Raw genomic sequence first — 13442 nt, forward strand, 5'->3', positions numbered from 1 at the left:
GAGATTATAATAAATAGTTTTGAAGTTAGTTGTGGCTAAGAGACTATGATTTTAAGTAACATAGTTTTAATATTTCAACTTAAATTGCAATATTTATTGACATTAATTTTACGAGATTGTTGTTGCTCTTAATTTTCATAATATTCTATATTCTTGTTTTAATTAATTAATATTTATTTTAGAGTTATAGTAATTATTAAGCCTTTTGTCTTGATATTCAATAAACCAAAGAAATTGATAAATGTTTGTCTAAACAAGATTTTAGAAACTTTTTCAATGTATATATTTTTTTATATTTTATATTTTATTTATATAATACTTAAATTGTTATTTAGATTCTTTACCAAATTATTGGAATTAAATTTGACGTGTTATATTACTTAATGATAACTAAATAAATTTCAATAATAATTTAAAGAAAATAAAACATTTGAATAAACTTGAATTTTTACTTGATTAAAATATAGTATACGAATTAATAAAATGAGTACAAGTATTTTAAATAAATTGTAATAACAAAACTATATAAATAAATGTAATAAAAAGTTTTGTATTTAGTTTATATTCTTCTAGTTGCTACAATTAAACACAAACAAAGTAGATAGCAAAACTAAAGAAAATGAGAAAGCACAGCAAAAACAAAAAAAATCGTGCAGAGTCCAAATGAAAATAAATGCTAATTTGTTGCACAACAAATTAAATGTGTCGGGTTGCGTTGAACTGGGAGCTAAGACTTTATTTTATTGCCTGCCACAACTAAGTTGCTGCTATGTGCGTTGTGTTGCAACTGCCACAGACAATGCCATTGCCACAAAGACAGGCAGACAGCGAAAGAGAGAGAGAGAGAGAGAGAGAGAGAGAGAGAGAGAGAGAGAGAGAGAGAGAGAGAGAGAGAGACAGGGAAAGGACAGGGAGTGAGAGAGAAACTTAACCAAGTTACCTTGCGCCCTATGCTGCTATCCACAATTCCCACGGATTTTCTAATGCAAAGCTGCGGTTGAGCTTATTTATGTATTTATGGCTTCTCAGCGGGGGAATGACAAAATAATTATTTCTAATGAGTTGTGGAAGGGAATGCGCTGTGCAATGAATGTGCAATGTAAAGCCGCAATTTGCGCTTTAATTAACACATTTCACGCTGCCACTTTAAGATGCAACAACACGCAATTTATGCGGCACAAACAATGCGATCAATTTCAACAACTTTGATTAAACGTCATTTGCAGTTGCCACGAGCTTGCAAGCGTCAGCTGAGATTTGGCGCCCATTGCAAGTGTGCAGCTCTGGAGTTGTCAGTGAGTTGCCGCTGCGCTGCGGCTGTTGCTGTTGCTGCTGCTTCATTTGCAATTAAATGCATGATAAAAAGCCAGCAGACGAATGCAGTTGCTGCAGCTGCTGTTGCTGCTGTTGCTGTTGCATTTCGGCATCGACTCCATTCGCGTCGCCACTCAAAAGCGTAATTTAAAATTCTCTTGGCTGCCATTTGGACCATGGACCTGCTTTCATCCCTTCCCCCCGCTCATTCTCTACTTCATCTCATTCTCACACTCTTTCCACCTTGGTGGCTGGCGTCAGTGATATGCCTGTTGGTAAAGTTGGTGCTGCCGACACGCGCTTGGCCAACTCCTGGACTCAGAGTCGGAGTCGGAGTCGCAGTCAGAGTCGGAGACGGAGAGTCTTTGCCATTGCGGTTGCACACGGTGCGTATGAGTTATGCAACGACTGCGTGGCATCCAGCACAGCAATGAAGTTAATATAAATTTTACTTTAAAGCACCGCCCATCTCAAAAAACGTGTGAGGCTTATGCGTTCACTGCAATGCGATGCGATGTGTTCCCATATATTTGAATAAATTTATGACTTTAAGTGCAAACTGGCAGCTAATGCGTGATTTTTGGAGTTTTAACGAGGCAAACGCCGCCGGCGATGTTGCAGCAGACACGTGACTTGTGGTTGCCACACACACACGCATTCTCATACACACACATTCGGGAATTGTGGTAGTGGGGGGAATAGCATTATATTAAGCTGAAGTAAAGGTATTACTGCTGACGACGCATAATTTGTGGCTTACTCTCAACAGTTGCTGAATTTCTCAAGCCACTGACGACGGCTTATTACACAACTTATAAGAATTCTTAAAATGTATCTTAATAGAAAGTTACTGACATTAATTTATATTGAAATTAATAAACAATTAAATCGAACAAGAATTTAAATTCTATTCCGAAAGCAAGTCTACAAAGAGTATTGCTATTATCAGTAAATTGATTGAATATTTAATTAAATGTAAGTTAAATAATCTAAAATCTCATTAGTTTGCAAAAAAATGAGTTGCATACAATATATAAAAAGAAGGTTAAAGAGAATTTTAATTCTTATGAAAGTGAAAGTATCTTTAGCATACTTTTTGGCTGCACACAATAATAACTTTTACTACTGCGCAGATATATTAAAAATAAATAATTTAATAATAATTAAAAAGAGCATATATCTTATTAAGTGTAAAACTATAAAGTCTACTATTTATCTCAGCTTCACAATATCTCACGTTTATTAACTGAGCGAAGCCGCAGGCGAAAAGTGAAAATTTGCATTGCATACTTACAGGTTTGCCATATTAAGTGAACATTTAATATGGTAGGCTTACAAGTATGCAATGACACATATAACGTGTATTATGCGAATTACACAGGCAATAAATTCACTTGAAACGCACATAAATTCAAAAGGCAATGTTGATTTTTATTTACGTTTGTTTGTATGTGCGAAGTATATTTTTTTTGCTGCACTTTTACTTCATTAAAAAATAATTAAAAATTGTAATCGACGTGGCAAATTTTGTGCCTGCCTTTGCGCAATTATTTATGGCGGCATAAAGTACAAAATTAAACGGCAATAATTTGCTGGTGTCAACTATAAGTGTACAGTATATAAATTAAAAGTAAACAAGAAAATAAATTTCACGAAAAACAAAAGCTATTTTATAAGTTAAATATGTAAAAAATACCATTTACATTTTACTAGCTTAAGATGTAGGTTTTTTGTTATTAGAATTCTAAGAGAAAGTCAAGCACGATTAGGAGGAAAATATGCATTTTATTATGCTGATTATTTGAAAGTAAATTACATTCATTATTATTTGCACATACAATTTCAATACATAAATATAATAAAGTGATATTGGAGATATAAATTTATTAAGATTAAGTACAATTTTAATACATAAATATAATAATGTGATATTGGAGATATATATTTATTAAGATATAATATTTTATCTTATGTAACTTTTTATTAGCTTTTAGTACAATACATTGATAATAATTTTGTTTATTTTGAGGATTTATAATTTTTTCATATTGAAAGCTTTTAAATAATTGCTTTTAAACTATAATAATTAACCTTTCTCTGCGATTCCTTGCTCTATATCCCATGCACAGTTCTCCTATGAACACTAAAATAGACACGACATAGCATATTCCCAAGAGTTCCCAAACCCACTGCAAATCATTATAAGTCAAGGGATTCGGATTATAATTAATTTTTGTATGATTCATATTTTCCATCATCTTTTCATAGCTTTCTGCTACCCAATGCCTTCCGAGACCAACACAATGGGTACGCAGTAAAAAATCTTGTAAGGCATTTAAATAAATGGAATTCGGCTTTAAAACATTAAAAACTGGAGTGCCTTTAAATAATGTCAGCTCAGAAGGATTACAGAGTACTTTGTTCTTAGAATTCAATTGATGTCGGTTTAATACAGACCAACTTTTATCGTACATAACATAGGCATTACTTAAATTTCTTGAAACAATCATTTGTATACGTTCATTATTTGACACAAATACGCCTTGATTCATATTAATTTTTATAGTTCCTTCCTTTATTTGTTTTTCCATATACCTTCGAAATACATTATCAAATATTACTGGTAAACCGCTTTCCCGAAGCTCTTCAAAGTTTGAAATATGAGTTTTCCTTGACGGCGTAGTTAATAGAGTACTTAGGTTAGCATTAAACAAACAGGTCATGATAATACTGTAGATACTCATTATCATTATAAACTGATGCATGGAAATGCTTCTTCTATTTCCAAATAAATTTATGGATTGTCCCAAAACTCCACGAATAGCTGTTAGATTTACAATGAAAGTTGAATATTGGAACTTGTATTCTTGCCCTAAAATTCGACAAGATACTGACTGAAGAACAATTTCGACTATTGAAAAGATTGCATAAATACTACACATAGTTATTAAAAAGCATCGGATACTTTTATAGAGATCACATATATTAATTTGTTGTCCACATGGAACTACGATAAAGCCCGTCATAATTGTGACGATGGGTGTGCATTCTATAGTCTTAGTAAATCGACGCTTGTGTGTTGTTAGATCGTACGATCCATTTGAAATTAACTGTAAGATTTTATGATCAGGAATACTGCCATTCGGTATGGACATCTGAAGATTGATATTGTGTCTTTTACCAAATTCCATTAACAATTTATCCATATATCCACTTAACACTTCCTTCCCCGTCTTTTTGTCTTTGAGCGGGAAACTGTTTGGAGGAAATGGATTTGCTAATACATGCGCTGTTTTATTTTGAAAGTTACTACGGATATTTGGAATTATTGGTCCACTGTTAAGATTAGTCACACGTATTAGATTTGGAGTCGGAAATGGTTCAAGGCGATATAAGACAAGTCTTTTTGTTATGTCCAAAACGTTTAAGTTGATCACTATTATTGAGACAAAGCTAAATTTACTTGCTTGATATTCGATGCCTTCGAGAAACTCTTTCGGATTCGACTTGGAATTTTGCAACAGAATTATAATAGGCATATGTCTTATTCGATGCAGATCCTTGGCGAGTGAAGTCAGTAAATGAATATCTTCTATTTCAGACATGCAAACCACAGAAAGAATTTTGGCATTTATAAATCTTTTCAATTCAATTTTTGTTAATTCATCCAGGCGTATTATGGGTATTTTAATGAAGTTGAGTTCCTCCATGGAGCAATTGACATCCAGTTGACGCTTCAAAAGCAACAAGGTTTCAGCAGATCCCTCCTTGATCACATCTTCAATCAGATTATTGAGATATTTGGGAGGAGGAGGTAATTCTGGTTGAAAACTTATAGAATTACTCTGTAGAATACCAGACACCAGTAGTAAAAGTTGAAGTAAATTGTATCCATAATTAGTCGCAGCTAAGGCCAACATTGTAAGCCGAGAGTGTTTAGTAAACTGTGGCTCGTATTGCAATTTCCAACCCCTTGTATCAAAAATAAATTTAATTGCATTAATGCTTTAATTGAATCGCAATTGATATCTTCACTCTGATAGCGTCAATAAAAAATAAAATTCAAAGGAAACTAATTGATTAAGTAAACTATTAATTAATTTCCAATAATTAAAAATTGTTCTAAAAGTAATGAAAAAATTATTTATATTATATTTTAGCAACTTTCTCAATAGAAAGAATTAAATATAAGTACTATATCATTTTGGATAAGAAAACATCTTGAATCGTCTTGGGACAATTGACAGAAATCAACCTTAAAGGTTGTTATTAAGTAAGTGAAGCCTTCACTTTCACTTCAATAACTAACCTTATTATATGTAGAATTTTAAATTATAATTTAAATAGAAAAGCTAAACGCATTTAAGAGAAGAATTGTTTCTTTATTACGATGATTAATTGAAATCTATTAATACATACATTGCAAATTTGAGTAATAATTTGAATACATTAAATTGAGTGGGTTTGAATTATATTTTAGTGCTTATTGGTATTTAGTGCCTACAGAGTGAAACGTGTTACATTCAAAATTTAAAAAATATTTAATTGAAAAGGCTCTTTCTTTCATTAAACAATAATAACATGCCTTTCTCTATGTCTTCTTTGCCAATATTTCATGCACAGTTCTCCTATGAATACTAAAATAGATACGGCATAACATATTCCCAATAATTCCCAAACCCATTGTAAATCTCTATAAGTCAAGGGATTCGGATAAAAAATCTTTTGAGAATGATTCATATATTTCAACATTTTCTCATAGCTTTCTGAGACCCAATGCTGTTTCATGCCATTTTCTTGAACCCTTAGTATAAAATGGTTTAAGGCATTTAGATAAATGGAATTGTACCCTAACACACCGTGTAGTGACATGTCCTTATAAAAATGCAGAGCAGAAGGACTACAAAATACATGGCTTTTGTCATTCGTTAGTAATTTGTCGAAAGTACTCCAAGCTTCATTATTCATGAAATAAACATTTTGTAAATTCCTAGCCTGTATCATTTGCAACCGTTCATCGTTATCTATAAAAAATGTTTGATCCAAAGATAAATTTACGAATCCTCTTCTTATATCATTTTTTACAGCTATATCAAATATATTATCAAATAGTATTGGTAAACCGCTTTCCCGAAGCTCTTCCAAATTTGAAATATAATCTTTCTCCAAAGGCATTGTTAATAGTGTACTTAGGTTAGCATTAAACAAACAGGTCATGATAATACTATATATACTCATTATCATTACAAACTGATGCATGGAAATGCTTCTATTTCCGAATAAATTTATAGATTGTCCCAAAACTCCACGAATTGCGGTCAGATTTACAATGAAAGTTGAAAATCGGATCTGTTGTCTTTCCCTGAAGATTCTACAGGCTGTTGCTCTGATAAGTGTTTCGATTATGGCGAACACAATGTATGTGAAACACATAATTATTATAAAAAATCGGAGATTTTTGAAGAGATCACTTAAAGTAATTTGTTGTCCACATGGAACTATAAGAAAAGAATGAACTATTCCAATATAGTGTGTGTATTCCACATTCATGCTAAATGAACGTAGATGTGTTGTAAGATCGTACGATTTATTTAAAATTAACTCAATGACTTCATTATCTGGTTGAGTCGAATTCGGTATCGGCATCTGAAGATTGATATTGTGTTTCTTAGCAAACTCCATTAACATTTTATCCATGTATCCACTGAGCACATCTTTCCCCGACTTTTTGTCTTTGAGTGAAAAACTGGTTGGGGGAAATGGATTTACTAAAGCATGCACCGTCTTATTTTGAAAGTTAGTTGAGACATGTGGGAAAATTGCTCCATTTCTTAGGTTTTTCACACGTATTAGAGTTGGAGTCGGAAATGGTTGAAGGCGATATGTGACAAATGTGTTTTTGATATCCAACAAATTTGAATGGATCACCATTAAAGAAACAAAGCTGAATTTACTTGCTTGATGTTGAATATCTTCGAGAAAATCCTTCGGATTAGACTGAGTAATTTGCAGTAGTATTATAATACGCGATTGCCTTATGCGATGTAGATCCTTAGCAAGTGAGGTCAGTAAATGAATATCTTCTATTTTAGACATGCAAACCACAGAAAGGATTTTGGCATTTATAAATCTATTCATTTCAATTTTTGTTACTTCATCCAGGCGAATTATTGGTACTTCAATGGCATTGAGTTCCTCCATGGAGCAATTCACATCCAGTTGACGTTTCAAAAGCAACAAAGTTTCAGCAGGTCTCTCCTTGATCACATCTTCAATAAGATTATTGAGATATTTTGGGGGAGGAGGTAATTCTGGTTGCAAGCTTATAGAATTACTCTGTAGAGCACTAGGCGCCAGTAGTAAAAGTTGAAGTAATACGTAGCCACAATTAGTCACAGCTGAAGCCAACATTGTGAGTCAAGAGTAAGTAGTAAACTGTAGTCTGGTAATGACATTTTCAAACTCTGTACATCGAAAATTAATTTAATTGAATTAATTCTTTAATCGATATGTGATTGATGTTTTTAGTCAGATATTGTCAATGCAATTAATCCATTGGAACTTTAATACGTTAAACGTTTCATGATTATATCATTTATAGAAGGAGCAATTAATTTGTAAAATAAATATAATTATTTTATATTTAAAAAACCTCAATTTTTTTATAGAAGAGTGCCTACAAGTAAATTTTTGGGAAAGTGGTCGGAAAAAAGAAAGGATGTTAAATCCTTTTGCGCCAAATGACAGCTGGCAAACTGAAATTACTCAAAAGCCATAAGAACTGCAAAAACCAACAAAATGAAAACATAAGCACAACACAAGTAAAACAAGCAATGGCAAAAACAACATAAGCAACTGTCTCGATTTACGTTGAACGCCTTTGCTACAGTTTTATATGGCTAACAATTACGGTAAGTAATTTATTTCTGCTCAACTGAATTAGAAATCTCTTAGCACTAAGCCAATGCCAAAGCAGTTTCAGAGGGTTGTACGAATGTGTGTGTGTGTTTGTGTCTATCTGTTTATGAAGATACAATAAGATATGCAAGAAAATTAATAGTAGTACATTTTTTACAACACGTTTGTCTCGACTACTCGACGCTGTTAGTGCGATAATTCATTGCCTGCCACGTCTTCTACTTCGCCTCTCTGCTGCTTCTTTTTGCCTGCCACGCACTTCCTGCTTGCCAGCCAGCCAGCTAGTCAGCCAGCCAGCCAGCCAGGCTGTTCTCTTCTATTCTATTCTGTTCTGGCCATGAACAACCACCCACCCACATATCCCCCCTTTCGTTCTTTGTGCCAGGCCAACACTTACTTTCGTTACATTCCTCTTGTAATCGGCTTAGTCTACGCTTACGGTTTGCTTTTTGCATTGCCTGCGCATTTGTATCTACGAGCATAGTTCCCTTTATGGTCTCACACTTTCACCAACCATTTCTACATTTCTCTATTTCTCCATTTCCCCCATCTCGTCAACGTCTCATTGCCGCTTTGCTGTTTATTTGCGCCAAAGGTGTTAAGTTGTTATTTTATTGCGTTTTATTTCATTTAGCTGTGAGCCTTTTATACACTTTCTTAGAAAAGCAAAAAAGTATTATGAGTTGCTGCAGCAAAACTACCTAAGGTAATGCAAAGTAGCAAATGCAATAAGTAATTTTCAAAAAACTATTAAACTATACAAACAAAACGTTTTATTAACTCAAGCGAGCATAAAAAAGATTTCAAATTTCTTCAATTTAAAGCATTTTAAAAAATTGACGTCATTTAATAGCTGTGGATATAAGGAAAGCAATTAAAACGTGTATTGAAAATTACAATTTTATTTGCTTGACACTATCTTAACCTACGATGCACGAGCTGTCAAAAAAGAATTTCTCATCGATTTTGTCTTCACCGCAATTAAAATAATTAACAACTTGAAAGAACTGTAAAGTGGTAACAACTCAATTTAGTTGCTCATCCATATTTGGTTCACAATGTTGCCGGTAACTTATCGGTTTTTATTACAATTCGTATTAATTGGACCTTTGCTGTCTTATCGAATATCTTTGCCAACGGAGACGAGACAGTTCAACCCTCTCAACAATATTATGGAAAATGTACTTAAACAAAAACCAGCTGAAACGATGTTGCTATTAAATCGACGACAAAATGACAAGTGCAACTGGAATGATCTGCAAGATATAAATATACCCACAATACGTCTAGATGAATTCACCACATTTGAAGTACAAGAATCATTCAACAGCGAGCTAATTGCTTTGGTTTGCATGTCCGAATTAGCTGATTTAAAGTTATTGTCTGTTCTGGCTAAGGATTTGCATCGCATGAGGGAAGCTCGTGTTATAATCTGGTTGCAGAATATTACTTCGAATCTAAATATGTATCTAAATATCATCAGAGATCACGCAAATAACTCAAACTTTCTCAGTCTATTGGTGATGCATTCAACCTCACTTAATGGAAATAATTCTCTTATTGCGTATCGACTTCAACCATTTCCATTTCCAATTATATCTAAAATTACCGATTTTAAGGATGGTGAATTATTTCCCAAATTTTGGAAGAATTTTCAAAATAAAACAGCATTTGCAGTGCCAGGTTTATATGCTCCAGTGAGTTATCTACGAAAAGATAAGAGGACCGGAAAGGAATATTTGAATGGATTCATGGATAAACTTATAATAGAATTCACAAAGAAATACAACATTAATCTGAAGATTTTGCTTCTTCAAGATGTAATCGACAATGATAATGCGCTGAATAGTGAAATTATCAAACTGACATCAAGTGGCAAGATTGATCTATCGATGCATGGTAGAATTTGGAAACCTAATTTGGAATGCACTAATGCTGTAGGATTCACAAAAATATTTATCGCGGTTCCATGTGGCGACGTTATGGGAGTGGGAAATATTTTTCGAGGCTTTAAGAATTATTTTATCATTATTTTGTGTGTGTATTTAGCATTTTCTTTAATTGAGACACTTCATGCAGCTGCCACATGTCGGATCTTTGGTAGAAGGTACAGATTTAGTTGGGCGAACCTCTTCATTAATTTAAATTCATTCAGTTGGGTTTTAGGATTATCCATAAATGTGCACAGAAATCGACGAAGCATGTCTCTGCATCAAATCATAATGATAATGAGTATTTTCAGTATGATTATTACATGTTTTTCAATGCTAACGTGAGTACATTTTTTACAAAGAGACCTACGGACAAAAAAATTACGAATTTTGATGAACTAAGAGAATCAGGAATAAAAATTGTATTTGATAAGATATTTCAAGATTATGTATTTCGTGATATTCGGTCAAAACGACTCAGGATTCATGAAAACCAAGCCGTGTTTATGTCGACCAATGAACGCATGCAATTGATGTTCGCTCAGAATACAAGTTATGCATTTGAAGCATATGCTAAAATCTGGGACAGCTATAACTTATATCAAAAATATATTAATAGGAAAACGCTTTGTAAACATAACTCATTAACCATTTATGATACCTTTCCATTTCACGCAGTTTTGCAAAATAATTCGGTATACAAAAAGGCTTTTAATGAATACATTTATTGGTCTCAAGCTTTGGGATATAATTCGCATTGGACTGCTGAGTCAATTCAATCACTGGCAGAATTTGTGAATCCTGGTAAAGAGAATTGGCATCCGACTCCATTAACTTATGAAGATCTCAAATGGGTGTGGAAACTAATTGGTTTGTGTTATGCTATAGCTACTATAGTTTTCATAGGAGAGTTGTGCTTAGCCCGCATACAAAGGAATCGTGTGCCCAGACTTGCTTTTGTAGCTTAAGGAGTTAGGAGAGTCATTTAATGTCTCACAAATTAAATGCTTAAAATGTTATGTGCAATGAAAATAAATCTAAGGTTTTTTAATAGAGATACATTTGTATTTAATAAATTATCATCACGAATAAGTTATAATTCTATGCACAACATTAACATACAACAAAGTCGTGTGCCCAGACATCTTTTAGTTGTATAACGGTATAAACATATTGTATTATTTCAAATTTTGCAATGTCATTGACAAATATGATTGTATTTAGTACATTTTCATAAAATAAATTCAACCAAATTGATCTTAATCATGATGACTAAAGACGAAAAAGTTGTAAATCTATTCAAAATATTTAAAAAATGTTAAACTTTATAATAAATTATAGAATAAATGCAGTTACTTGTTTCTGTATTTCTAATTTAATATTTATACTATTGTATTAGTGTTGTTGCTTAATCGAAAATATAATATATTTTAAGAAAATTGAAATACGTTTTTCATTAAGATGTGGAATAATAGAACTGCAATCATATTAACAGTGCTAATGTGCACTTTCACACCTGATATTATCTTCTGATTATGTGATAAGGCTGCAATTAAAATAATTAATAACTGAATAAGACTGTAAAACTATAACATTTGAATTTAGTTGTGCATCTTTATTGGGTTCGCAATGTTAAAGTTAAGTTTCTTTAATCGTGGCTTCATAGTTTTATTTTTTTTTCTTCTGCTCCCTTATTCGATATCGTGGGCGCCTAAATCTTCTGAAACCAGTCCAATAAAGGATTTCATTGCCAAAGTCATAAAGCAGAGACCCGCTGAGACACTTTTGTTATTAAATCGACGACAGAATGACAAGTGCAACTGGAAGGATTTGCGAGATATAGATATACCCACAATACGTCTAGATGAATTCACCACATTTGAAGTGCAAAAATCATTCAACAAAGAATTAATTGGTGTGATTTGCATGTCGGAAATAACTGATACCAATCTGTTGTTTGTTTTGGCCAAGGATTTGCATCACATGAGGGATACTCGTGTTATAATCTGGCTGCAGAATATTACAACCAATCTTAATATGTACTTGAATACTATCAGGGATCACGCAAATAACTTAAGCTTTATCAATCTATTGGTGATGCATTCAACCTCGCATGATTGGAATAATTCTTTAGAAGTGTTTCGACTTCAGCCATTTCCAAACTCAACTTTAACTCAAATTACCGATTTAATGGATGGTGAATTATTTTCCAAGTTTTGGAAGAATTTTCAAAATAAAACAGCATTTGCAGTGGCTGGTTTATTTCCTCCGGTCAGTTTTCTATCTAGAGACAAAAAGACTGGAAAGGAATGCTTCAAGGGATTCATGGATAAACTTATAATAGAATTCACAAAGAAACGCAATATCAATCTACAGATGCTTCTTTCTCAAAAGAAAATACGAGAACATACTGTGTTTGATCGTGAAATTGTTGAAATGACTTCAAAAGGCAAAATCGATTTATCGATGCATTGTCGAGGTTGGACCGCTGATATGGAAAATAGTAATTTTGTTGGAATAACAAGAGCATTCATCGCGGTTCCATGTGGCGATGTTATGGGAGTGGGAAATATTTTTAGAGGCTTTAAGAATTATTTTATTATTATTCTGTGTGTGTATCTAGCATTTTCTGTAATTGAGACACTTCATGCAGCTGCCACATGTCGAATCTTTGGTAGAAGGTATAGATTTAGTTGGGCGAACCTTTTCATTAATTTGAATTCATTCAGATGGGTTTTAGGATTATCCATAAATGTGCACAGAAATCGACGAAGCATGTCTCTGCATCAAATCATAATGATAATGAGTATTTTTAGTATGATTCTTACATGTTTTTTCAATGCCAACGTGAGCACATTTTTTACAAAGCGGCCTACGGACAACAAAATTACAAACTTCGATGAACTGAGAGAATCAGGAATCAAAATTGTATTTGATAGTATATTGCGAGATAATGTATTAGAGAATATTCGAGCTAAAAGACTAAAGATTAATGAAAACCAAGCCGTATTTTTATCGACCAAGGACCGCTTACAATTGATGTTCGCCCAGAATACCAGCTGTGCCTTTCAAGCATTTATTAAAGTATGGGAAACCTTCGATGTATATCAGAAGTATTACAATAGAAAAACGCTCTGTCGTCATAGTGCATTAAAATTGAATGATACCTTCTCGATTCATGGAATCTTGCAAAATAATTCGATTTACAAAAATGCTTTAAATGAATTTATTGATTGGTCTCGTGATTTAGGACTTAGTAATCATTGGAGTACTGAGGCA

The 13442-nt window shown here is 33.0% G+C and overlaps 1 protein-coding gene across 1 annotated transcript; it reads right to left on the reverse strand.

Annotated features, from left to right (window-relative positions):
* Window positions 1-5816: 5816 nt before the first annotated feature.
* Window positions 5817-7725, reverse strand: LOC133836779 (uncharacterized). Its single transcript, XM_062267368.1, has 2 exons — window positions 7468-7725; window positions 5817-6564 (listed from the first exon to the last, which is right to left on the reverse strand). The coding sequence occupies exons 1-2, from the start codon at window positions 7723-7725 to the stop codon at window positions 5881-5883; spliced, it is 942 nt and encodes a 313-aa protein (XP_062123352.1). The 3' UTR covers window positions 5817-5880.
* Between the last annotated feature and the right edge of the window lie 5717 nt (window positions 7726-13442).

The sequence above is a fragment of the Drosophila sulfurigaster genome, chromosome 2R (assembly GCF_023558435.1).
Source record: "Drosophila sulfurigaster albostrigata strain 15112-1811.04 chromosome 2R, ASM2355843v2, whole genome shotgun sequence".
In the NCBI taxonomy this organism is placed as follows: Eukaryota; Metazoa; Arthropoda; class Insecta; order Diptera; family Drosophilidae; genus Drosophila; species Drosophila sulfurigaster.

Coding starts and splice junctions, on each gene's coding strand:
- LOC133836779 (XM_062267368.1), bottom strand. CDS start 7,725: ATGTTGGCTTCAGCTGTGACTAATTGTGGCTACGTATTACTTCAACTT. Junction 6,565..7,467: donor CAATAATTCGCCTGGATGAA/GTAACAAAAATT, acceptor TCCATGCATCAG/TTTGTAATGATAATGAGTAT.